This window comes from Eretmochelys imbricata, chromosome 3 (genome assembly GCF_965152235.1).
Source record: "Eretmochelys imbricata isolate rEreImb1 chromosome 3, rEreImb1.hap1, whole genome shotgun sequence".
NCBI classification, from domain to species: domain Eukaryota; kingdom Metazoa; phylum Chordata; order Testudines; family Cheloniidae; genus Eretmochelys; species Eretmochelys imbricata.
In genome coordinates this window covers 68,737,447-68,763,326 of record NC_135574.1, presented here as the reverse complement: position 1 = coordinate 68,763,326, position 25,880 = coordinate 68,737,447, and the positions used below count along the sequence as shown (strand labels likewise).

At 39.3% G+C, this 25,880-nt stretch overlaps 1 protein-coding gene across 1 annotated transcript in view; it reads left to right on the top strand.

The window, feature by feature from the left end:
* Nucleotides 1-25,880, top strand: part of RNGTT (RNA guanylyltransferase and 5'-phosphatase) — a 441,453-nt gene that overhangs the window by 57,991 nt on the left and 357,582 nt on the right. The window contains exons 7-8 of the mRNA XM_077812806.1: nucleotides 7,029-7,138; nucleotides 8,061-8,162. Coding sequence (XP_077668932.1) covers nucleotides 7,029-7,138; nucleotides 8,061-8,162 — 212 coding nt within the window. The remainder of the gene's footprint in view (nucleotides 1-7,028; nucleotides 7,139-8,060; nucleotides 8,163-25,880) is intronic.

The window sequence follows — 25,880 nt, the reverse complement described above, 5'->3', positions numbered from 1 at the left end:
AAAAGAATCCAAACAAAACCAGCCTTCAAACAAGGCAAGTAGGAGACTAGGATGTATATTTTCAGTTTCACAAAGCTGACTTTTATGTAACCTTGAAGTTAATTATTGAAGTAGTTTACTTTTGTAAAAAAATAAATAATTTACCCTTCCCAACATATGGAGGGTTATAAACTGTACAAAATGGTGATACAAATAATTGTTGAGTAGTAACCTTATAGAAGATTGCTGTTTTGAGAGAAAACAATTGTATTAAGCACTCTGCCACCTGCAAGTCCAAATAAATAAATAAATAAAATTTGAGGATTTGAAAGTATCCCTTGACTGAAAAATTCTGGAGAGGTTTTCAAATGACACAGATGGCAGTTAAGCACCTAACTTCCATTTCTGCCTTTTGGAAATCTTGCCTGTTTGGCAAAAAATAGATAGTACCTTTTCCCACTACTAAGACAGTGCTATCATATTCTCTGGTTGCTTCACTACACTGCATAATCTCCCTTATCAGGAGTAAGCCATGACCGTCTTTCCCTATTCCAAACCATTCTCTTAGCAGAGAGACTGAGACTGCACAGACACTGGATCTAGGCAGCTGCCTGCTTCCTTCACTGAACCATTCATGTACTGATAGCACTGCAGTCCAAAACTACCTCATTCTTTCATCCAGTGCCCTTCAAGTAAGTGAGTAGACAGAGTGACAGAACAAAAGCCTATGGAGCAACAAACAATGAAGACTTCTAAGTGAAACAGCCTAATTCTCTAGATTTCTTGTATAAGAATGAGAATTGAAAATGATCCCATCCAGATATGCCAAGGTCCACAGCCAAGCCAATAACATCTTGGGGTTATCAATATTCTAACCAAGTTCTTTGCTGCCCAGTTCAATCGAGAACGTGTTAGAAACATTTGTTGACACTATGCCTGGTAGGTTTGGGTTATTGTATTGAACTAGGGACTAGGAGTCTTTAAGCACATAGATTTCTGGTTTTGTTCTGTTGCTAAACTGCAAATTTGTTTTATTCCCCTGAGCATCAGACTTGTTTTAAAGACTAAAATATTTTATAATGCACTCTGTAGGTTTGTTTTCAATATCCTTTTGAATGATATCTTTCTTAGGCTTACTGTAATGCTCAGTACAACTTTATGTATTAGGCTGGTTTAGATTAGAAGAAAAATTATGCCTGTGTTCTTATACAACTATGCAGGTAACAAATCAACTTTTTATAGTATTCTCAAACTCCTATTGTGGAGAAAATTCTCCCGACCAAAGATGACTGGATCTGGCTTCTTTCAGAGTTAGTTTAATTTTTATCTGAACATTACTTAGAGGGAGTCCTTTGTGAACCACAAGATACTTCTTGCACATTCTCAGGGGTGAGTTTGCTTCAGCTTCCATGCTTTTGATTCCCACCTTGCAGGGAGTGAGGAACCGTTCTCTGATTGCAAACTCTGATGTTTGATGTAGCTTTGCCACTAAATCAACAGGCCACCCCTCTTAGCTAGTGCATGTGGAGTTGGGTGCTTTGTGTATTTCAGAGTATACCACTGTACTATTATAATATAGTCAGCAGCTTGTGTGGTACATTTTGAATGTAAGGAGAGGCAGAAATGTATTCTGCTCTAACTACTGGAGGAACCTAAGTGTGGTTTTCATTGGTTCTTAAGCATCATTAGCTCTTAATAATTTCACTTGGAAATGTGAGTGCTGTCAAGTTGTACCCTTGGCAGTTTGGCAGCAACACTGTGGTCACGCACAAGATTGTCCTAGTGAATAGATAGTGTGATCTTTAATTTCTTATCAGGTGAATGAGGTTTTTTCTTCTGCGGAAACAGACATTTTAAAGACAAAAGATAGATTCCAGTTGTTGTTGGTATCAGTTTTCTGGTGTTGTAAAGTAGAGGAAAACATGGGCCCTCCTTCAAAAAATCTTAGAACTTAAGTTAATCTTAGAACTTAAGTTAAGATCATAGGTAAACTGCCAGATGACCTAAATATTAAAATTCCCAGGTGAGGCAGTTATTTGTTTAATTTTCTTGTAACAGAATTACTATGTACGTGGTTTAGAATTAATAAATTCATAGACTCCAAGACCGTTGTGGTCATTTAGTCTGACTTCCTGTATAACACAAGCCATAGAATTTCCCCAAAATAATTCCTAGAGCATATCTTTTAGAAGAAAAATCTAATCCTGATTTTAAAATGTCAGTGATTGGAGAATCCACCATGACCTTTGCTAAATTGTTGCAATGGTTAATTACTCTCACCATTAAAAATGTATGCCTTCTTTTCGGTCTGAATTTGTCTAGTTTTCAGTTCCATTCATTGGATCATGTTATACCTTTGTCTGCTAGATTGAAGAGCCTAATATGAAATATTTCTTCCCCATGTAGATACTTATAGACACTAATCAACTCACCCCTTAACTTTTCTTTGTTAATCTAAGTATATTTAGGGTTACCATATTTGAAGTTCCCAAATAGAGAACACTGCCGTGGGTAGGGAGAGGTGGGAGAAGGGAAGGGGAGGTGTCATGTTCCCCTTGTGTTATCTGGACTGGTGATCGTCTAGGTCACTCCAATCCTTGACTCTGGGACCCAGCCTTACCCTGCTCTACTGTGAGAACCCCCATTCTTAGGCTGTTCACACACAGCCGCTAGCGCATAAGCTGCTCCCAGCTATGTGATGGAGTGCTTTTGGCCAGCTGTTGCTCTGATTGTGCAACTGAATGATGCTAGCCAATATTTCTGGTCCCAGACACAATCTTAGGAACCTCTGTCTTGCAGCGTCCAGTGTTGCCTGCTGGTCGCTGCAAGCTTATAGAGTTCGTCAATTTAACAAAGAAATTGATATGTACCAGACTTGTTATCCCAGGGTGAGTCTCTGACATGCTTCAAACCAAATGCATTGCTTCAGGTAGAATAAACAAACAAATGTAATAACTACAAAAGATAGATTTTAAGTGATTATAAGTCAAAACATGACAAGTCAGATTTGGTCAAATGAAATAAAAGCAAAATGCATTATAAGATCTTAACACTTTCAGTGCCCTTACAAACTGAGGACTCAGCTACACTTGCAAGTTAGAGTGCATTAAAGCAGCCCCAGGCGCCCTAACTCCTGAGGTGTCCACACTGGCAAGTCATGTAGAGCGCCTGGACTCTGCAGCTGGAGTGCTCCTGGTAATCCACCTCCACAAGAAGCATAAAGCTTGCTGCGCCCCGGCTGAAATGCCTGAGCGTCAGTGTGGACAACATGTTGCATTATTGCACTGTGATTGGCCTCTGGAAACGTCCCATAATCCCCTGAAGTCAGGTGGCCACTCTTCTCATTGTTTTGAAATCAGCTGCAGGCATGCAGATATCTCCTTTCAAAGCTCCGTTTCTGACAGCCAGCATGCTTATCTGCTCCGGGACAAAGCAAACCATTAGTGTAGAATGCTGCTGTTGTGAGTGTGTGTGTGAGGGGGGCTGTCTGCTGCTCTCTGAACTTAAAAGACAGCATGATGACATGCTCTCAGCCACGCAAAACACACTCTCTCTCCCCCCACATACACACAACACACTCCCTGTCACACTCCACCCCCTCCATTTGAAAAGCATGCTGCAGCCACTTGCACACTGGGTTAGCTACCATAATGTACTGCTCTTTGTGGCGTTGCAAGAGCTGCTAATGTGGCCACACCAGTGTGCTTGCAGTTGACAGTGTAAACACATGGCAGCGTTTTCCCTGCTGTGGTCTCTGAAGGCTGGTTTAACTTTCAGCGCTCTACATCTGCAAGTGTAGCCAAGCCCTTAGTGCTTCTCACCACAGGCTGGCTGGTTGCCCTTCATCCAGGTTCTCCCCTTTGATCAGTGCTTCAGTCGCTTGGTGGTGGTGTCTGTAGATGGAGGTGGAAGAGAGTGCATGGCAAACATCTCTCCCCTTTTATCATGGTCTTTCTTCCCTTTTGGCTTTGCCCCCTCTCCCCTCTTTCAGAGTCAGGTGAGCATTACCTCATCATAGTCCCAAACTGACCAAGGGAAGGGGGGTGACTCACTGGAGAGTCTAACAGTTGCTGCCTGGGCCAGTGTCCTTTGTTCCTGTGAGGCAGGCTGGGTTTGTCCCATACATGCCCTGAAGAGATGTGAACTGCCCCTCTGCTCTTGGAAAGTTTGGCCTGGGCCTCTCTCCTGGAGAGTTTTTGCCTGGGCTTGTTTTAAGCCATGAGGACACATTTTCAGCCTCATAACTATATACATGAAATTACAACCTATAACATTACTATCACAACAATGCTCAGTGCATCATGAGCCTTCTGAAGACACCCAACATGACCAACTTTGCATTGGATACCACACAATCATATTATGAGGATGAATATAGGGATGCAGGGTGCTCCCCTGAGGTACAGAGAGTCACAGGAGGGTACAGTTTTCTACTGTACACTTTCTTTCTTTGAATATTTAACATTTTATAAATAAGTGTAATGGCCTCAAAAATAAATGTAAATAAACCTTTTTACATGCAGTCAGTCCTTTCCTACAGTGTTTCTTCCTGTTGTGCCCATACATGTTTCTCTGTAGAGTGTATCTTTCTCAGCAGTGGTTGATTGCTCATCAGGTAGCCATGAAAGTCGTTACAGGATCTATTCCTGAAGTAGTACTGCACAAACAGGATCCCTTTTAGTGACTCAACAGTCAATAGCATGCCACCCTGACTTCTGCGCTGCTTTCAGAGCTGGGTGGCTAGCCAGCAGCAGCTGCTGCTCTCCAGCTGCTCAGCTCTGAAGGCAGTGCCGCTGCCAGCAGCAGTCCATAAGTAAGGGTGGCAAACCAGTAAACATGAATGCGACTCATAGGGCATGTTTGGAATTGTAGTTTCAGCAGAATCAGTTTTGGAAAAAGGATGAGCAAGGAGAAATGAGACATTTGTTCATATTTCAAAAATCCGTCCAGACGGAGATCGGAGGACTGAAAAAAGCATTGTCTGGGAAAACCCAGGCATATGGTAACCCTAAGAATATTGAGCTCTTTGAGTTTGTTTTCTAATCCTTTAATCAGTGTCGTGGCTCTTCTCTGCATAGGTCTGGCTGAAGCAGTGCTTCTCAAAGAGGGATTTGAATGGAGAATGATAGGGTTATAATGTTTTATCTGCTGCATTTCATGTTTTTAAAATGAAAATTCAGGTCTCCAGCAGTCCTTAAATGTTCTGACTGTGATCACTGAAGCTGATGTTCCCCAGTGACTTTATTAAATACTGTTCCCTGATTTTTTTTGTGGCCACTGATTATTATTGAATTCCAATTAATACTGAATTTGAAGAGTTGAGGGATTGTAGGGTTCTAGTGTCAGAATCAGGCACAACAGAATCAAGGTTATCAAGTTCAGTATCTGAGTGGGAACCCTGGTGTGCCCAATGAAGACACTTGCAGTGAGGGTAAAGCAAAGCTTTAACCACTTTTATTAAGATAGTAAAGGCAGAAAAGCTGCAAACCTCTTAACGTTAACTTTGCATTACTGTTATATTTTTATCTCTTGTACCCCATTCCTTGCATATGCTCACATATTCACATCCCTTCTTGGGGATCTGATGGTAAGAGGCAAATTTGCAGCCCTTTTCCTGGCATGCCAAACAAGTCTGATGGTCCAGATCCAGATTAAGATCGATTGACCCTTCTTACATGGTGCTCGGCCTTATGTAGGGCCTAGAGGTTGTCATGAATATTCATTGAAAGGCCCAACCTTCCTTGTCCACCACAAAGTTAGGGGAGGGATATCTTAGTGGTTTGAGCATTGGCTTGCTAAACCCAGGGTTGTGAGTTCAATCCTTGAGGGGGCCATTTAGGGATCTAGGGCAAAACTTGGGGATTGGTCCTGCTTTGAGCAGGGGGTTGGACTAGTTGACCTGCTGAGGACCCTTCCAACCCTGATATTCTATGGTGCTTTTATCCTATTGGTTAGTATATTAATGATTTTAGGTTATTACCATGTACATCAATTTGTTGCCAAGGCAAGTTTGCGGTTAAGCATTTGCTAACATTTTATCCTAAAATATTTTAAACTAGTATCAGTTCAGTGTTTCTCCAGTTACCTGGTATTATTTTGTACAGACTCCTCCCTTAAGCACATTATTCCCACTTGCCCAAAACTCAGGGTGACTGTTGAGCCATTTATTCTATGCCAAAGTTCATGGTTCTCAAAGCCTTATGCTCACTGCTTAAGCTGATGCCTTACAGGATACAGGCCTGTAGTTTCCTTGTTTTTACTGCTAAGTAAAATAAAATGCAAAAAGCTAGCTCTGTGGACTACAATACATATTAATAACTTTGTTAATTTGACCTTAACTGCCTTTTGTTCATGGGCACTAGATCTCTGCTGGAGGAGAGCAGTAAGGTAGATTTAATCTGTCGTCTTTTTTTCTGGGCTTTTGCTATAAAGTGGCAAAACAACCAACCAAAGAAAAAACCTTGTAGCTGTGTAATCGTTTAAATTTTAATTAATAAACACCTTATCTGATTTCAGTTTTTCTAGAAGAACTCTACCGTGACCACAGTCCTAACCTAACAATTTTGAGGGCAATATGACTATTTTGGTGTATTTTAGAAGTGGGGTCAAATAAGACCTGTAATGGAAAATGAGGCCATGTCTACACCTACCAGGGAATGATGCTGTTGCGATCGATGTAGCGGGGATTGATTTAGGGGGTCTAGTGAAGACCTGCTAAATCGACCGTAGAGTGCTCTCCGGTCGACTCTGATACTCCATTGGAATGAGAGGAGTAAGGTAACTCGACGGGAGAGAGTCTCCTGTTGACGCAGCGCGGTGTAGACACCGCAATAAGTCAACCTAAGCTATGTCGACTCCAGCTATGTTGTTCACTACCAGGGTAAGTCTGCACTACCAGAGTAAGTCGACCTTAGTTGTGTAACCTTAAATATCAGAGACTTTAAATCTTAGTCAGTCTAGAAGTCCGTGTGTACGTGAAAGCATCAGTTTTCTGAATTGCTTTTGTGATAGATCTTAAATTCTAATTGCATTTTGTATTCTTTTTTTAGGGTGCAATTTTCTTGGAAGGAGTGACAGTTAAACGTGTAACCCAAGTGACAACTCAACCAAAGTTAAGAGAAATACAACAAAAATGTCAGCAATTCTGTGGATGGGAAGGGTATGGGAAAAATAATTTAATTTAAACTTTTTTCTTTGAACAATCCAAAAATTCAATATTATATTCTTAATTTTGTGAAAAGTCAAGCAGGCAGCTATTATTGGGATGGACAGTCATCCCCCCCCCCCCCCCCCCCAAAAAAAAAAAAAAAGGTAACCAGAAATATTCAACAGTAAAACTATAATGGCCTACAAAGAAAAGAAAAGAGAATGGACAGCTGTTATAATTTAAGAAACAAGATTCCAGAATCATATTTCCAGGGTCAGATAATAAATTATGTTCATGTTAGCCATTGCTACACAAATACCAAAGGCAATAGTCTGGTTTAATCATTATTTTAAAAGTTTTGGGGGAGTTTTAGTGCACATTAAACTAGATAACACTGGCTTGAACCAGGCAAAAAATTGCAAGTTTACTTATACAAATATCAATACACATCTGTTCTGATGTGCAAAACCCTAGTTTTTCCATTTCTTGGCCTTTCTGATGCACTCATTGCTGGTTTGAATTTGTACCTAGCATTGATGTGAACCATGGTTTAGTACCATTTCTAGATGTAATCCAGAATTTGAATGTCAGTTTCCAGAAGTGAAAGGCTCATGGAATATTCACAGTACCACTTAGTTTATAGATCTAATAGCTTAGTAGTAAATTCAAACAAACAAAGCAAAACACTTGCAGTTTTAAACTCTTGAGTAACTCAGACTACTGTCATTTGTTATACTCAAAAATGCTTTATGTGCTTATCAAAAACTGGGTGCCTATTGTAAGAAATAAAACCTTGTTATGGAAGATGTTCCAACTAAAAGTTAACCTGGTAGAAAAGGTAGTGTTAACTGTGTCTCATGCAAGTTTGATTTGAGAAATACATTACCTTGTATGGATACTCGTAGAATATTAATAAAAAACCTGCTTCTTTTAGGTCTGGATTCCCTGGAGCACAGCCTATTTCTATGGACAAACAAAATATTAAACTTTTAGAGCAGAAGCCATACAAAGTAAGCTGGAAAGCAGATGGCACTCGGTAAGTTTCATATAGAAAAAAAATAACATAATTCACGCTGGTACATAAAGTAAATTGTTTTGATGAGCAGTTTGTATGCTCTTCGGAGTGTGAATTTCTGCCTTGTACAATGGAGAGACATGTTTTGTTTTGTTAAAGAAACAAAGTCAGCTCTAAAAAATTGAAGTTCTAATATAGTTTGCTATTGTACATAAGTTATGCTGAAACTTGATGTCAAGCCTCTTTCATCTGGGATGCTTTTCTACAGACTGAATGTTCCTTTAAATGTATTTTATTTAATGTTTTTGCTTTAATTTTTGTCCTCCCTGAGTTTTGCCTGTTGGTAACCAGCTGGGCTTGGATACCATGGTGATGAGTGCCTTATAATAGGGGTTGTCTGCACTTAAAACACTGTAATGCTGCACCTGTAGCACTTCAGTGAAGGCGTTACCTACACTGATGGGAGGGCATCTCCCATCGACCTAGCGCTGTCTACATCAGGGGTTAGGTTGGTTTAACTGTGTCATTCAGGGGTCTGTATTTTTTACACCCCTCAGCGACATAGTTATACAGATCTAATTTCCTATTGTAGACCAGGCCTAAGATAATGTACAGTTAGAGGCTTAAAGGAACTCAGCTTGGTAAGAAAAAAGTTGTACCTTATGGTACACAGATAAATCTTTATATTTTAATCTGTTCTTCAGTTGCTGACATTTGAAAATTTTATTTACTTTTCCTGTTGACAATGCATTCTACTAATGATTGGAATGTCATAATTCTTCAAAGGTATTAGTACTGTAATCCTGTGTTAGAATTGTAACTGTATGACTCGTCCGCATCCTTCTGATTGAACAGTAACTTCTGTTACATGTATTGCAGTGTTAACATTCTTTTAGTAGAGTTGGAGGAATACATTTTTCAGTCTGCATTTGTGTGCAAGACTTGTATGTGTAGAATGTATTTTTGACAGTTGATCTACCGCTGGATAAAGAGAGAAAATACCTCGTCTCCCCCTTCTGCTGTTGGAAGTTGTATAGGGATATCCATTTTAATTCACTGTGCTCTGTAGGAAGAAAGTTACAAGAGCAGTTCAATTGAAGTGGTTACAGAATCAGTAGAGAAACTAGCTAGCATCATGCATTGAAAATGCTTGCAGCTACCATTTCCAGACAACTCATCAATAATATATAGTGAGCAAAGTAAAGCTATTCTGTGTCTGGCATTACAAATCAATGCAGACTATAGAGGGCATGTCTAGACTACAGGAACTACAGCAGCACAGCTGCAGCTATACCCCTGTAGCACAGTAATATAGACACTTCCTATATGTATGGATGGGGTATTTCTGTTGATGTAGGTAATCCACACCCCCAAGCAATGCTAATTAGATCAATGGAAGAATTCTTCCACAGCCCATAGCTAGTTTCATCTAAATTTTAAGTGTAGACTGTAGCAGGATAAGCTGGAGTTTTAAATTTTACTTTCCCCAAGCTAATATATACATATGGTGAACAAACCTTCTTAAACATTAGCTATTTCCTGTATTTTGTTGGGAGTGTTTGAGAAGTGGAAGTGGGTATGAAAAAGATTCTCTCACCACTGTATTCCATATGAGAAGTAAAACACTACCTCCCTTAGAAGCCATATAAGAAATGTTACAAGTAAAATGTAGGAATAAAAAAAATAATCAATAAGCAACTAAAATATCAGATCAGTGAAACTGACATGGTGACTAGTGCTGAAGCTATACTGTGGTCACACTTGCAGTTAATTCTGGTTTGAAATAGATTCCCTGTCTCTAAAATGGTGGAGTGTTGCTGAGATTAATAGCTATCAAATAAGAAGAAACTCCATAATGTACCTGTATGTGCACTGGGAGAAAATTTCTTCGTGACTTTCGCTGGTGATCTGTTTATACCTTGAATAATGATTTATTACTCTTGTAATCTTTATTATTTGGCATTTATATAGCAGTAAGTGCCTAGAGGGCCAACTAGACTGGGGCCCCACTGTACATTTGTTTGTTTGCTTTTTAAAAACCCTGGGAAGTCACAAAAAACTGTAATAAAAGAACATTATGCATTATGATAGTGTTTAATTGCATATTCACATACTATTTGTTATATGCAGTGTTGTTGTAGCCATGTCGGTCCTAGGATATTAGAAAGAGAAGGTGGGTGAACTAATATCTTTTATTGGACCAACTTCTGCTGGTGAAAGAGACAAGCTTTTGAGCTTACACAGAGCTCTTCTTCAGGTCTGTAGGATTCCTGCCTCAATCACTGCACAAGATGGATAATGAATGAGGCAGAGGATTGTAAGGAGAGGGTATTCTCTTCTGTTTAAGTTATTGGACTGAGTTCCAGGAGAGCGGAGTTCTTTCCCTGGCTCTTCCACAGACTTTCCATGTGATGCTGGACAAGATGATTACAACACATTGTGACAGTGTGTGACTAGCCTAAGGCTGACTCACTACTCTGTTTATTTTATAAGGGTCCCCACATGGGGTAAATTGACAAGGTAATAGTTTAAATACTAAGTGATTAACTAATTAGCTGGGTGATTCAGCTGAGTCATCAGCTGACACAGTTGAGAGGCAGGAAGAGACAGGGAAGACTGGCAGGAAGGGCTATAGAAGCCTGAGATCTCACAGAGGTGAGATTTTTCCCTGCTCTTGCTCTGTGCCTTGGTAGTTGGTAAAAAGTTGGGGAAAGACCTTATGCTTTGGGGAACAAACATTTATAAAGCATTTGGTGTTGAACTTGCCACTGGTGTGCATGGTATGCACAAATGGGACCAATTTAAGGTTGCACCGGCACCTGGACTTTCTAACAGTATTCCCCTCCTGCCCCCCCATGTTGTTATCTGTGTAGGAGAGAGGAAAAAGGAGCCGCGATTTGGCACTGTCAAAAATATATACACAACTGAGGTGTCTGAGTAATGAAGAGGAGTAGCAGCAAAATACTATGGGTAAGAAGAATATAAGAAATGAAGAAGAAATTGCCAGCACCCTTTAGTTCTAGATGTTATGAAAGAATGGAAAAATTCCTGGATCAGCTATTTAAGTTCAAAGTTACAGGATACTGTGTTCACAGAGGACATACATTTGCGCTCTAACAGTGAACTGATTGCCCCACAAACATAATAATGGGGCGTGGTCTCTATTCCAAAGAATGTGCAGATGTTGCAGATACCAGCGAGGATAGAGAATTAATACAAAAAGAGAAGTTATAAATAGGGCTGTCGATTAATCGCAGTTAACTCACACGATTAACTAAAAAAAATTAATCGTGATTAATCGCACTGTTAAACAGAATACCAATTGAAATTTATTAAATATTTTTGGATATTTTTCTACATTTTCAAATATATTGATTTCTATTACAACACAGAATATAAAGTGTACAGTGCTCACTTTATACTATTTTTTATTACAAATATTTGCACTGTAAAAACGATAAAATAAATAGTATTTTTCAAATCACCTCATACAAGTACTGTAGTGCAATCTCTTTATCGTGAAAGTGTAACTTACAAATGTAGATTTTTTTGTTACATAACTGCACTGAAAAACAAAACAATGTAAAACTTTAGAGCCTACAAGTCCACTCAGTCCTACTTCTTGTTCAGCCAATCGCGAACAAAAACACATTTGTTTACATTTATGGGAGACACTGCTGCCCGCTTCTTATTTACAATGTCACCAGAAAGTGAGAACAGGCATTTGCATGGCACTTCTGTAGCTGGCATTGCAAGGTATTTACGTGCCAGATATACTAAACATTCATATGCCCCTTCATGCTTCGGCTACTGTTTCAGAGAACATGCTTCCATGCTGATGATTCTCATTAAAAAATAATGCATTAATTAAATTTGTGACTGATCTCCTTGTGGGAGAATTGAATGTCTCCTGTTCTGTTTTACCAGCATTCTGCCATATATTTACAGTGTTGGATGATGACCCAGCACATAGAATCATAGAACTGGAAGGGACCCCGAGAGGTCAGCTAGTCCAGTCCCCTGCACTCATGGTAGAACTAAGTATTATCTAGACCATCCTTGACAGGAATTTGTCTAACTTGCTCTTAAAAATATCCAATGATGGAGATTGCGCAACCTCCCTAGGCAATTTATTCCAGTGCTTAACTGCCCTGACAGTTATGAAGCTTCTCCTGATGTGCAACCTAAAATCTCCCTTGCTGCAATTTAAGCCCATTGCTTCTTGTCCTGTCCTCAGTGGTTAAGAAGAAATTTTTTTCTCCCTCCTCCTTGTAACAACCTTTTATGTACTTGTTCATTTTAAGAACACGTTCACAGCAGATTTGACAAAACGCAACGAAGATACCAATGTGAGATTTCTAAAAATAGCTACAGCACTCGACCCAAGCTTTAAGAATCTGAAGTGCCTTCCAAAATCTGAGAGGGACGAGGTACGGAGCATGCTTTCAGAAGTCTTAAAAGAGCAACACTCAGATGCGGAAACTACAGAACTCCAAACCACCAAAAAAGAAAATGGACCTTCTGCTTGTGGCATCTGACTCGGAGGATGAAAATGAATATGCTTCGGTTTGCTCTGTTTTGTATCGTTATCAAGCAGAACCAGTCATCAGCATGGACACATGTCCTGTGGAACGGTGGTTGAAGCATGAATCTTTAGCGCATCTGGCACGTAAATGTCTTGTGACGTCGGCTACCACAGTGCAACGTGAGCGTCTGTTCTCACTTTCAGGTGACATTGCAAACAAGAAGTAGGCAGCATTATCTCCTCCAAATTGTAACCAAACTTGCTTGTCTAAGCAATTGGCTGAAGTAGGACTGCGTGGACTTGTAGGCTCTAAAGTTTTACATTGTTTAATTTTTGAATACAGTTTTTTTTTACATAATTCTACATTTGTAAGTGAGCACTGTACACTTTGTATTCTGTGTTGTAACTGAAATCAATATATTTGAAAATGTAGGAAACATCCAAAAATATTTAAATAAATGGTATTCTCTTTAAACACGATCAATTTTTTAAATCACTTGACAGCCCTAGTTGGAAATATCAGTAGAAAAATCAGATTTGCTATATAGAGCAGCAGTGCAAACTATGGGGGTGTGATTTCTGGTCTGAAACAGCACTATGTTAAAGTGCACTAGGGAACAGCAGGATCTACTCAGACCAATTAATGAGCAACACATTAATCCGCCTTAGAAATCATACCTCCATAGTGCACATTATTCCACCATGTACCCAAGCAGCCAGTCAGTAGCTGACAGTCTCTGGGTCTGCAGCTCCTTTTAATATGGCTCTCCTGGGGCCTGACTGGCTCCCTGCAGCCTTTCCCTGATCGGCTATCTACTGCACAGTCTCTCTAGACCACTCGGAGGACTTAGCTCCACTGCCCCTTTCCTTGGATGGATGTGGCAGGGGGCTTCTGGGCCTAGTCCACCCAGACACAAACATGGACGGTGTTTTGTTTTTGTGCTTGAACCCACACTGAATGCAGATCTCTAGACAAGTAAGTATTTCAATATGCAGGTCACTAGAGAGAGGGGCACACACAAATCTGCATTTCTGGAGATCTGTACACAGGAAGGGAGAAATTCTGAACTCCCAACTTCAATGGGACTATTTATTTATTTAGGATTTAAATGGCTAGGGATGCTTAAACCCCAGTACATACAGCAGACCAACAAAATGATGCTCCAGTATCTGAGCCTCCTGAAGGGCAACTGATGATCTGTTTTGAACACTGAAGCAAAATCCTACTTATCTACCTAATTTGTGATATATCTATTACTGTAGTATCAAAGGCCCCAAATTCAGCAAAACATTGAAGCATGTGAATTGGGGAAAGGGGGGGGCGGTTCTAAGCATCCCTAGCCATTTAAATCCTAAATAAATAAATAGTCCCACTGAAGTTGGGAGTTCAGAATTTGTCCCTTGCTGTGTACAGATCTCCAGAAATGCAGATTTGTGTGTGCCCCTCTCTCTAGTGACCTGCATATTGAAATACTTACTTGTCTGGAGATCTGCATTCAGTGTGGTTTCAAGCACAAAAACAAAACACTGTCTATGTTTGTGTCTGGGTGGACTAAGCCCAGAAGCCCCCTGACACACCCATCCAAGGAAAGGGGCAGTGGAACTAAGTCCTCCGAGTGGTCTAGAGAGACTGTGCAGTAGATAGCCGATCAGGGAAAGGCTGCAGGGAGCCAGTCAGGCCCCAGGAGAGCCATATTAAAAGGAGCTGCAGACCCAGAGACTGTCAGCTACTTGCTGGAGCCAGAGGAGTTCAGGCAGTGCTCCTGGCTGGCCAAAGGGAACTGAAGTACCACGGACAGCTGAGTGCCAGCAGGAACTGGGCGAGTGAGAATGAGGTCCTGGCTAGATGCTGGGCCTGAACAAAGAAGAGCCCTGAGGTAAGGGTGGTGCTTTGGTGAAGGCTGAGGCCGCGGGGAACTGGCCCAGGGAACTGAAAGTAGTTCAGCTAAAGGGATATGGTAGTGCATGGCTGGTATTCTTAGGGTCCCTGGGCTGGGACTCAGAGTAGTGAGCGGGCCTGGGTCCCCCCCATAGGCCACTGGGGAAGCATCCTACAATTGGACAGTGATAAACCCCAAGAAGGTGAACTGAACTACTTAGTGGCTGAGCTGGGACCAGAATAGACCAAGAGGGTGAAACCACTACCTCCAGAGAGGAAGCCCTGGGAGTATGGCCGATACCAGGGCCAAGACTATTTAAAGACTGCAGACACACCTGAGCAGAAGGGGTGCTTGTGAGAGATGGGTGCCATGCCGTTACAGTGTTTTTGTGCTTGAAATTATTAACATAATTTTCAGCTGCTTTGGAGAAATTTGTTTTCTAAGTATCTTGTTTAACAGCATAAAGGTGTAGTACTCCTCATTCAGGATTAAGTCTGTGGCAAGTTAAAATTTTTTTTAAATAGATTAGTATTCTTATACCCAACAAGTATGCTAATTATTATGAGGGACATCTTCTTTCCCATATGCCCAACTCAAAAACTGACTTAAAACACAAAATAAATCAAAATATTAAGATGAGGTTAAATGAGAAAATTCAGCTAGTAGGAAAAATTTGAGTCAAAAGAGAAATTAGTAGTTTAACATTTGGGCTTCTTTGTCATATTTACGATGTTTGTGATTTCATTAAGTGGCACTGGAATCTGGTTTGATTCTTTATACGTACATAAGAATAGCCATACTGGGTCATACCAATGGTCCATCTAGCCCAGTATTTTGTCTTCTGACCGTGACCAATGCCAGATGCTTCGACGGGAGTGAACAGAACAGGGCACTTATCAAAGTAATCCATCCGCTGTTGTCCAGTCCCAGCATTTGGGAGTCAGAGGCTTAGGGACGCCCAAAACATAGGCTTGCATCCTTGACCATCTTGGCTTATAGCCATTGATGGACCTTTCTGCCATGAATTTATCTAATTTTTTTAATCCAGTTATAGTTTTGGCCTTTGCAACGAGTTCCACTGGTTGATTGTGCATTGCGTGAAGAAGTACTTCCTTTTGTTAGTTTTAAATCTGATACCTATTAATTTCATTGGGTGACCTCTTGTTCTTGTGTTATGTGACTTTCTCCACACCATTCATGATTTTATAGACTTTCTCACTTTCTCCACACCATTCATGATTTTATAGACTTCTATCATATTCCCCCTCCCAATCCCCCAGTCATCTCTTGTCCAAGCTGAAGAGTCGGTCTTTTTAATCTGTCCTCATATAGAAGCTGTTCCATACCCTTAATCATTTTTGTTGACCTTCTCTGTACCTTTTCCAATTCAAATATGTCTTTTCTGAGAAGGGGCAATCAGAACTTCCCACAGCATTCAAGGTTTGGGTATTCCATGGCTTTATATAGGGGCATTATGATCTTTTCTGTTCTGTTATCTATCCCTTTCCTAACCATTCCTAACATTCTCTTAGCTTTCTTGACTGGCACTGCACACTGAGAGGATGTTTTCAGAGAACTATCCGCGATAACTTCAAGATCTGTCTTGAGTGGTAATAGCTAATTTAGACCCCATCCTGTTGTGTGTGTATATATAGTTGGGATTATGTTTTCCAATATGTATTACTATGTGGTTATCAACATTGACTTTCATCTGCCATTTTGTTGCCCTGTCACCCAGGTTTGTGAGATCCCTTTGTAACTCTTTAGAGTCTGCTTTGGACTTAACTACCTTGAGAAATTTTGTATCCGCTGCAGACTTTGCCACCTCACTGCTGACCCCGTTTTCTGGATGATTTATGAATATGTTGAATAGTACTGGTACCAGTACAGATCCCTGGGGGGGCTCTGCTATTTATCTTTCTCCATTCTGAGAACTGACTATTCATTCTTACTCTTTGTTTCCTGTCATTTAACCAGTTACTGATCCATGAGAGGACCCTTCTCTCTTATGCCATGATTGCTTAGTTTGCTTAAGAGCCTATGGTGAGGGACCTTGTCAAAGGCTTTCTGAAAATCCAGATATACATACCTCCTGGATCACCTTTGTCCACATGGTTGCTGACCCCCTCAAAATGTTCTGTTAGATTGGTCAGGCATGAAATCCCTTTACAAAAGCTGGGTTGACTCTTCCCCAACAAATCGTGTTCATCTATATGTCTGATAACTCTGTTCTTTACTACAGTTTCAACGTGTTCACCTACGTGTCTGATGATTCTGTTGTTTACTATGGTTTCAACCAGTTTGCCTACCTGTAATGGCCAGGATTGCCTCTAGAACTTTTTTTGAAAATTGGCATCGCATTAGTTATCCTCCAGTCAGCTGGTACAGCTGTTGATCTAAGTGATAGGTTACATACCACTGTTTATTAGTTCTACAGTTTCATATTTGAGTTCCTTGAGAACTCTTAGGTGACTGCAGTGGTCCTGCTGACCTATTATTGTTTCATTTATCAATTTGTTCCAAAACCATTTCTGTTGACACCTCAGTGGGACAGTTCCTCAGATTTGTCACCTAACAAGGGTAAAAGTGAGAAAGCTGTTAATTGTTAGTAACCGTTAGGAAAGAGAGAGAAAATAAAGCCGAAAATATCATAATGTCCCTATATAAACCCATGGTATGCTGACACGTTGGATCCTGCATACAGTGCTGGTCAGCCCATCTCAAAAAAGTTAAATCAGAATTGCAAAAGGTGCAGAGAAGGGCAATGAAGATGATTAGAGTTATGGATCAGCTTCCAAATGAGAAGAGATTAAGAAGACTGGGATTTAGAAAAGAGACAAATAAGGGAAGATATGATAGGGGTCTATATAATTGTGAATGGTGTGGGTAAAGTGAGTAAGGAAGTGTTGTTTGCCCCTTCACATAACAAAAAACCCAGGGATCACCCAATGAAATTATTAGACAGCAGGTTAAAAACAACAAACAAAAAGAAGTACTTCTTCACACAACACAGTCTACCCATGAAATTTGTTGTCATGGGATGTTGTGAAGGCCAAAACTATAACTGGATTCAAAAAAGAGCCAGAAAAGTTAATTGAGGATATCAATGGCTGTTAGCCAGGATGGTCACGGATGTGATCCAGTGCTCAATGGTGTCCCTAAAACTCCAACTGTCAGAAGCGGAGCTTGGACAACAAGGGATAGATCATGTGAAATTGCGCTGTTACATTCATTCCCTCTGGAGCATCTGCCAGTGGCCACTGTCAGAGACAGGATATTGGGCTAGATGGACCATTGGTTTGAACCAGTGTGGTCATTTTAATGTTAATTGTCTAAAATGTTGTTAAAATATAGTACTAGCTACCTCCTTAAATGGTGACTTTTTCTTCTGGAATCCGGGGATATCTTTTTATTTAGGATTAGCCCTTCTTCAATCATCTGTGGCAAGCAACCTGTATATCTGTGTACCTGTGAATCTGTACAAAATCCAAATATTGACATGGAAAACTGTGATTGTTTTCATTGATTGAATTTACTGACATTCTTTATTTTCTGTTTTTACTAATTTTTACTGAATAATTCTGGGGTTTTACAAAAGCTACTATTCATTTTTTAACTGATTTTTTTTTCCACTCAAATTTTGGACTACTGAAGTAATGAAAATTCTAATCATATTAAGAAAATCCAATACTCTGTTGTATGTTTATTAATAAGTAAAGAAACCTAATTGTAACTGTGAGGCTGTCTGTTAAAGTAAGGCAATGTAGTGGAAGATACACTTGCTTGTATATATGTACATATGTGTACGTCAGTGCTTGAGTCCTTTAAAAATAAACAAAAAGACCAGTGCTGGAACTCCCTGGGACCAACACCCTACTCTAGAAGGAGATTAAACTGCTTCTACTTTCAATACCCTTTTCTCTGTTTTTTGCCCCCCCCCCCCAGTCCATCAATATTAACCCCAATATTTTCACAGAAAACTGTCTAATAAATTTTTTTGCACTGATTTTTGCGTGTTCCCCCCCACTTTTTTTGTAATAAACAATGTTATACTCCCAAGAAATTTTAAACACAATAGAAACCAAAAACAAAGAGCCTTTGGGTTTTCCAGCTTTCAAGATGTGCTGAGATCAGGTGATGCAAATTGTGACTTTCTTTGTTATGCTTGGGGCTTGGATTGGTTGCTGGCTACTGATTGCTGAATCCCAAGTATTGATACAGTCTGGCAAATGACCTTAAAACATCAAACCAAAAGCTTTTGAAGTTCACCTAAGTAATGTTTTCCTTTTGGAAATATTTCCTTTGTAATTTTAACATGTACATTTAAAATAACTACATGTAAATCATGCAATTTGGGGAAAAAACTTAAATATACTTTTTAAGGTTTGTTGCTTAAAATTTTTAGTGAACCTTTAAAGTTTAAAAATGTTCTAAAACTGTATAATGTGAATTCTATATTATATATTTATTGAAGCAGTTATTACTAAGCCTCTGGTATCCTGAAAATATTTTTATGCTAATACATTCATGAGACATATAAATCTAAAAGGGAAATTGAAAATTTTCCATTACAAAAATTATGCCCTGTGGCTCTGTTAATAAAGGGTATACATTGTACATTAGCAGTAGCTAGAAGATACACATATGGTTTTACAAATGCACCTAATTTTGAAGGGTTGGATTTTAGAAATTGCAGTTGCTGTATGAATAAGATAATTATTACAGTATGTTAAGGCAGGTTCTATATTTGCTGCTGTTATCGGCTTTTGTACCAAAAAGTGTGATTAGCCCAGGTGGTTTGTGGCTTGCCTGTATCCCTTGATACGTATCTCATTAATAACGTTTGTAGCAGATGTTAGTTCTAATGAGTGGAGCTGAATGTTCAGACAGGAATAGTGTGGATAAGGTAATGAGACACCAGTCTCGAAAAAAAAACTCCTCCCAAGAAGAATATTAAAAAGGTTTCAAATGTGTATTGAATAATTTAAAATAGTGCAAACAAAAACAAGGCTATCTACATTTTATCATGTTAATGCACATGAACTGATCCAAAAGCCAAAGTATTAAGGAGTTTGAATTACTTTATTTACAATTGTATGAGTACCTTTTTATATTTCATATCCATATACATGCAGTTTCTATTAAAATCATAAATATAATTTAACACTATCTTTTTAGTTACTATAAAAAGTAGAAAGAAAGCTCTGTCTGTGATAAAAGACTATTGGATTTGAAAGAATATGAAGTCAAGTGTTTTCCACGTAAAATAGATTGTTTTAAATTAGATATCCTAAGTGAAAATTACAGTGACTACGTAAAGTACCATGGAGGATGAATGTGTCTGATTTATCTGAGCAACTGTATACTGAGATCACTGGGGGTGAGAGGATGGCTAACAATTGACTTTAAGGCATACATATCTGATCGAATGCTACAGCTTCATGGAATTGTGATTGGGAAAAAAGTGGGTTGTTACCTAGTTCTTTCTATAATGACCCATACTCTTACAAGAATATAATATAAACTAACTTAAAAAAACCCAAAATTCCCCCTACCCCCCGAGCTAACATAATGCTTATGTTGGGCGTATATGTCAAATGACTTAACAAACAGACTGGCTGGGGAATCCACAAGGAGATTTTTTTTTTAAAAGAAGCATTATATACTATAATGCTTGGGTTTCCCTCAAGTATAAAGTTAAGCTATAGATACTATAGGTCTGAGGTGATATGATGTAGCACATTTTTGCACATGTGAATGAAGGATCACATCATGTCACTTATAGACTTGAAATTTTTGCTTTTTAACAAATTCATTCTAAATTATTAACTGCTCAGGCTTTTAATTTCTAGCAACTTGTCTGTACTTGTAATTATGCTTCTCTGGGTAACACGAGCTTTAACAGGCTACCTTCTATTGGTTGTTTGATTAAAGGAGAGTGAATGGATATTACAGTATTGTAACAGATTTCTATTATGATTTTATTTGTGTATATCTGTTGGTTGGGGGGGTGAAAAAAGGGGGAAGTGTTGAAAGGATGTGTTTAGGGGCAGAAATGGTGATGCTTTGCTTGTAGCTAAATTAAGAAATTTAACTTATTTTGCTCAGTTTCTTCAGTTTACAATGAGATAGTTAATCCTTCCACAATGAGTGCTTTTTCTGTGATCTCACCTTTGTTCTTATCAGATAGATAATTAGAGATCTGGACATTGTTGTTTCATAGAATGTGTCTGTTTGGTGGCTCCACCTGCCAGAAAATGGGCATTTTTCTCCAGTGTTCTTTTGCGGCCAAATAAAGTTGGAAGACTCACCTAGTATCTCCATCTAACTTTGAAAGGAGGATGGCATTAAATGGCCGTAACATGATATGGAGGTCACATTTTCGTGATACATAATTCAAATGCAGAATTTTAATAAATCCACTTGGCTTCAGCACTCTTCCAGGTGTTGGTTTGATTACAAAAATGAACCTAATTGTATCAACTATTATTAGCCAAGCTATCAATATATACTGAATTTTTTCACCTGGTAGGTGCTTTTTACTTTGTTTCAGAAGTGGACCTGTTTCCTAGAGTACAGTGTGTTGATGGAGGTGCTCTCTTTCCTCAGATAAAACCAAGTTCTGATTACTTCATGTAATTAAAAAGTTAATGGCGCTTTTGATAAGAATAGAAATATATGCTGTGGTGCTCTGTCTTGAGGGAAGAAATTTAGACACAAGATTGTGTCTTCCATTATCTTCATCTGCAACCTGACATCGCATTTTTTGCTCCTATTTTTTTGCTCAAGAGTGAGAGGGAATCCAGGCTTTCTGGTGAGTGCTTCAGCATGGGATTATTTTTGTTGGTAATCATACTGTAAGGGTCTTTTCACTGTAGCTTCCGCTGGTTGTGCCTGAGTTTCTAGATCTGTTTGAGAATCAACGAGTAGATTCTCTAACCGGTTTTTTGCTTTCTTCAGTGAGGCAGTATCATAGAATCATAGAATATCAGAGTTGGATGGGACCTCTGGAGGTCATCTAGTCCAACCCCCTGCCCAGAGCAGGACCAATCCCCAGCTAAATCATCCTAGCCAGGGCTTTGTCAAGCCTGACCTTAAAAACTTCTAAGGAAGGGGATTCCACCACCTCCCTAGGTAACTCATTCCAGTGTTTCACCACCCTTCTAGTGAAAAAGTTTTTCCTAATATCCAACCTAAATCTCCCCCACTGCAACTTGAGACCATTACTCCTTGTCCTGTCATCTGCTATCACTGAGAATAGTCTAGATCCATCCTCTTTGGATCCACCTTTCAGGCAGTTGAAAGCAGCTATCAAATCCCCCCATATTCTTCTCTTCCGTAGACTAAACAATCCCAGTTCCCTCAGCCTCTCCTCATAAGTCATGTGTTCCAGACCCCTAATAATTTTTGTTACCCTTCGCTAGACTACCAATTTTTCCACATCCTACTTGTAGTGTGGGGCCCAAAACTGGACACAGTACTCCCGATGAGGCCTCACCAATGTCGAATAGAGGGCAACGATCACGTCCCTCGATCTGCTGGCAATACCCCTACTTATACACCCCAAATGCCATTGGTCTTCTTGGCAACAAGGGCACACTGTTGACTCATATCCAGCTTCTCGTCCACTGTCACCCCTAGGTCCTTCTTTGCAGAACTGCTGCCTAGCCATTCGGTCCCTAGTCTGTAGCAGTGCATTGGATTTTTCCGTCCTAAGTGCAGGACTCTGCACTTGTCCTTGTTGAACCTCATCAGATTTCTTTTGGCCCAATCCTCCAATTTGTCTAGGTCCCTCTGTATCCTATCCCTACCCTCCAGCGTATCTACCACTCCTCCCAGTTTAGTATCATCTGCAAACTTGCTGAGGGTGCAAACCACACCATCCTCAAGATCATTAATGAAGATATTGAACAAAACCGGCCCGAGGACCGACCCTTGGGGCACTCCGCTGCCAACTAGACATGGAGCCATTGATCACTACCCGTTGAGCCCGACAATCTAGCCAACTTTCTACCCACCTTGTAGTGCATCCATCCAGCCCATACTTTTTTAACTTGCTGACAAGAATATTGTGGGAGACCATGTCCAAAACTTTGCTAAAGTCAAGGAATAACACGTCCATTGCTTTCCCTTCATCCACAGAACCAGTTATCTCATCATAGAAGGCAATTAGATTAGTCAGGCATGACTTTCCCTTGGTGAATCCATGGTTCATTGTAACTTCTTACACTGATATATAGTAATCTATAGTAATACAGGATGCTTTGTTAGTCCTCGAAGATTTCCATGAGGAAATGTTGTTCTCTGAACTGGAGACTTGCTTTATCGACCTTGAATACTTGTTGTTCAGCTGTTGTGATAAGTGATTCCTAAGATTCTGAAATAATTGTTTCATCCACAAAAAGAACTGTCTTGCTACTGCTGCCAGGGGTAGATTTGATAGTGATTTTTGGCTACCACCTTCCAATGGCTTTCACAATACTTTATGAAGATGGTTTAATTCTAAATGTATTGACCAAGGTGATTGCAAAATTTAATCTTAACCAGATCTGCCAGTTTTCCCAAACTACTTTCATTATATGAGAAACCTAGGCTTGATGCAAAGACAGTATTAAGTTACTGTAGATAGGACAAAGTCTTTTAGAAAGTACTCTACATCATGGAGTGAAGTGATTTCTGTCCAGATACTTTCCAAATGGACTAGATTCTACATACACGTATTCTGTTAATTGGCTGAGGTTCCTGTACTTATAGATTTGAGGTTAAAAGGTATTTCTTTGGCATGATTGGAGAATGTTTGTGTTATGGAAAACTGTAACAGATCCTCTTGGAGCTCTAGCTACGTTTATGCAGCACTGTTTTCTGTATTTAGTATCTTAGTCAGGCTTCGTTTGGAAGAGCAGTCTTTTATTTAGTCCTTTTTTCTCCTTACCCTACCTTTTTAGGGACGTACTGCTAATTACTCTCCCACAAGTGTAGCTCTGCAGAGGCAATTCTGGGAAAAGGATGCTACTTTACTACTAACTCTTACATTAAAAGCTTGGGGTGTGAAGACTTACAGCTTTTTAAATTATCACTTTGTTCTGACACTTAAATCTGTGCGAGTACTTCGTCTTTATTACCAGAAAAGAGTAGGTCTAGGGTAGGTTTCTCTGTGTAGGTCTGTGTGATGAAGACTGCTATGAAGAAATGGCTGCTTCTGACAACGTCCTTAACTTTTTTTAATTGCTCCATTTAATTCCACTGATTCTTTTGCAGGCATCCTATTTCTAATATACTTAGAGAATCTCTTGTTTATTTTTACACTCTTAGCCGTTTGCTCTTCTAATTCCATGAATGAGATTTGCCTGTAGGGTGCACATTGTTCACTATCTTTAGGAATACGATTGTACCATCATTTAGGGTTTGTGGCATTTTTGAGGGTTCAGGCATACATTGCATGTAGTGTTACATAGTTTGCAAAAAATGATAGCGTAACCATCTGCTCCAGTTGTTTTAAGGGCCTCTCTTTATTGGATTGCTTTATTTATGCAATCATAGGAAATACTTGTTTCTAGATTTTTGGATAATTGTGTCTCTAACAAGGATGAATTTTGTTTGAGTAGAAAACTTTCTATGATGTTTGGATTAGGAATATTGTAGTATGAAGTTGCTTGTAATCAGTTTGTTTTTGTACCTAGAGTTTTGTGTTTGATGGCTTGTAATATGTGGTGGTGATTTGTTTAAATATGCTAGCATTACTTCTGTTTATTCCCAAATGCAAAGATTCTTTAACTTTTAAAATAAAGAGTATATATCTGCTTGTTTTCTCATTAGAGAAATTCTAGTTTAAAAAAACTGGGCATATGAGACGTAGTAGTTTTGTGTCCACTGTTACATCAGCTTTTCAAAATTCTACTCATGTGGAATGATTTTTTTTTGAATGGGCAGCACCCTACAGGTGACCAGCTGAAGCTGGGAAGCATGAGATTTGATCATAGTTACTGTCTTAATGCAGAGCTGCAAGTGTTGTTAATATAGTGAGGGCAATGAGGAAAATTCTGTTCTCCCACCGGCCCATCAAGAAAAGAGATGAACAGGGGGAATAAATAGATTCACAAATCCCAAACCCAGAGGGACCATCCAGGCTCCCCCCACCTCCCTGACTGTAACATTTCCTCCTAGAAGATGGATGAAATCATATCATTTGAAAATGTCTTTTAATCTCATTTTAATGATTTCAAGCAATGGTGAGTCCGCCACTGGCCCTGGTAATCTATTCCAATGTTTAATTCCCCTCCCAGCGAGGAAATTTTAATCTTATTTCAAGGTTGAATTTGTCTAATTTCAATTTTCACTAATTGGATCATATGTCTTTATCACATATGTCTTTATCACAAGCCACTTTCAACCTGCTCTTCAGTTAAAATTTAAAATTTAATCTCATTTAAATTTAAAATTTATAAATATATAATATATAATATAATAATATTTATATTTATAAATTTATTTAAATCTTATTAAAATTTAAAAATTATTTAAATTTAAAATTTAATCTTATTTCAAGGCTGAATTTGTCTAATTTCAATTTCCGCTCATTGAATCTTTTTATGTCTTTATCACAAGATGTATAAGTACTTAGGAGTGATCAAGCCACTTTCAGCCTGCTCTTCAGTTAACTGAATAAATTGAACTCCTTAAGACTCACATCATAGGGTTCGTTTTCCAGCCCCTGAATCGTTTTTGTGGCCCTCCTTTGAACTCTCTCCAGTATGTGCAAAAAGAAAAGGAGTACTTGTGGCACCTTAGAGACTAGCAAATTTATTTGAGCATAAGCTTTCGTGAACTACAGCTCACTTTATCGGATGCATGCAGTGGAAAATACAGTGGGGAGATTTATATACACAGAGAACACGAAACAGTGGGTGTTACCATACACACTAACAAGAGTGATCAGGTAGGTGAGCTATTACCAGCAGGAGAGTGGGGGGGGAACCTTTTGTAGTGCTAATCAAGGTGGGCCATTTCCAGCAGTTGACAAGAATGTGTGAGGAACAGTGGGGGGGGGGGGGGGAAATAGTTTTACTTTGTGTAATGACACATCCACTCCCAGTCTTTATTCAAGCCTAAGTTAATTGTATCCAGTTTGCAAATTAATTCCAATTCAGCAGTGTCTCGTTGGAGTCTGTTTTTGAAGTTTTTTTATTGAAGAATTTCCACTTTTAGATCTGTAATCGAGTGACCAAAGAGATTGAAATGGTCTCTGACTGGTTTTTGAATGCTATAATTCTTGACATCTGATTTGTGTCCATTTATTCTTTTACTTAGAGACTGTCCAGTTTGGCCAATGTACAT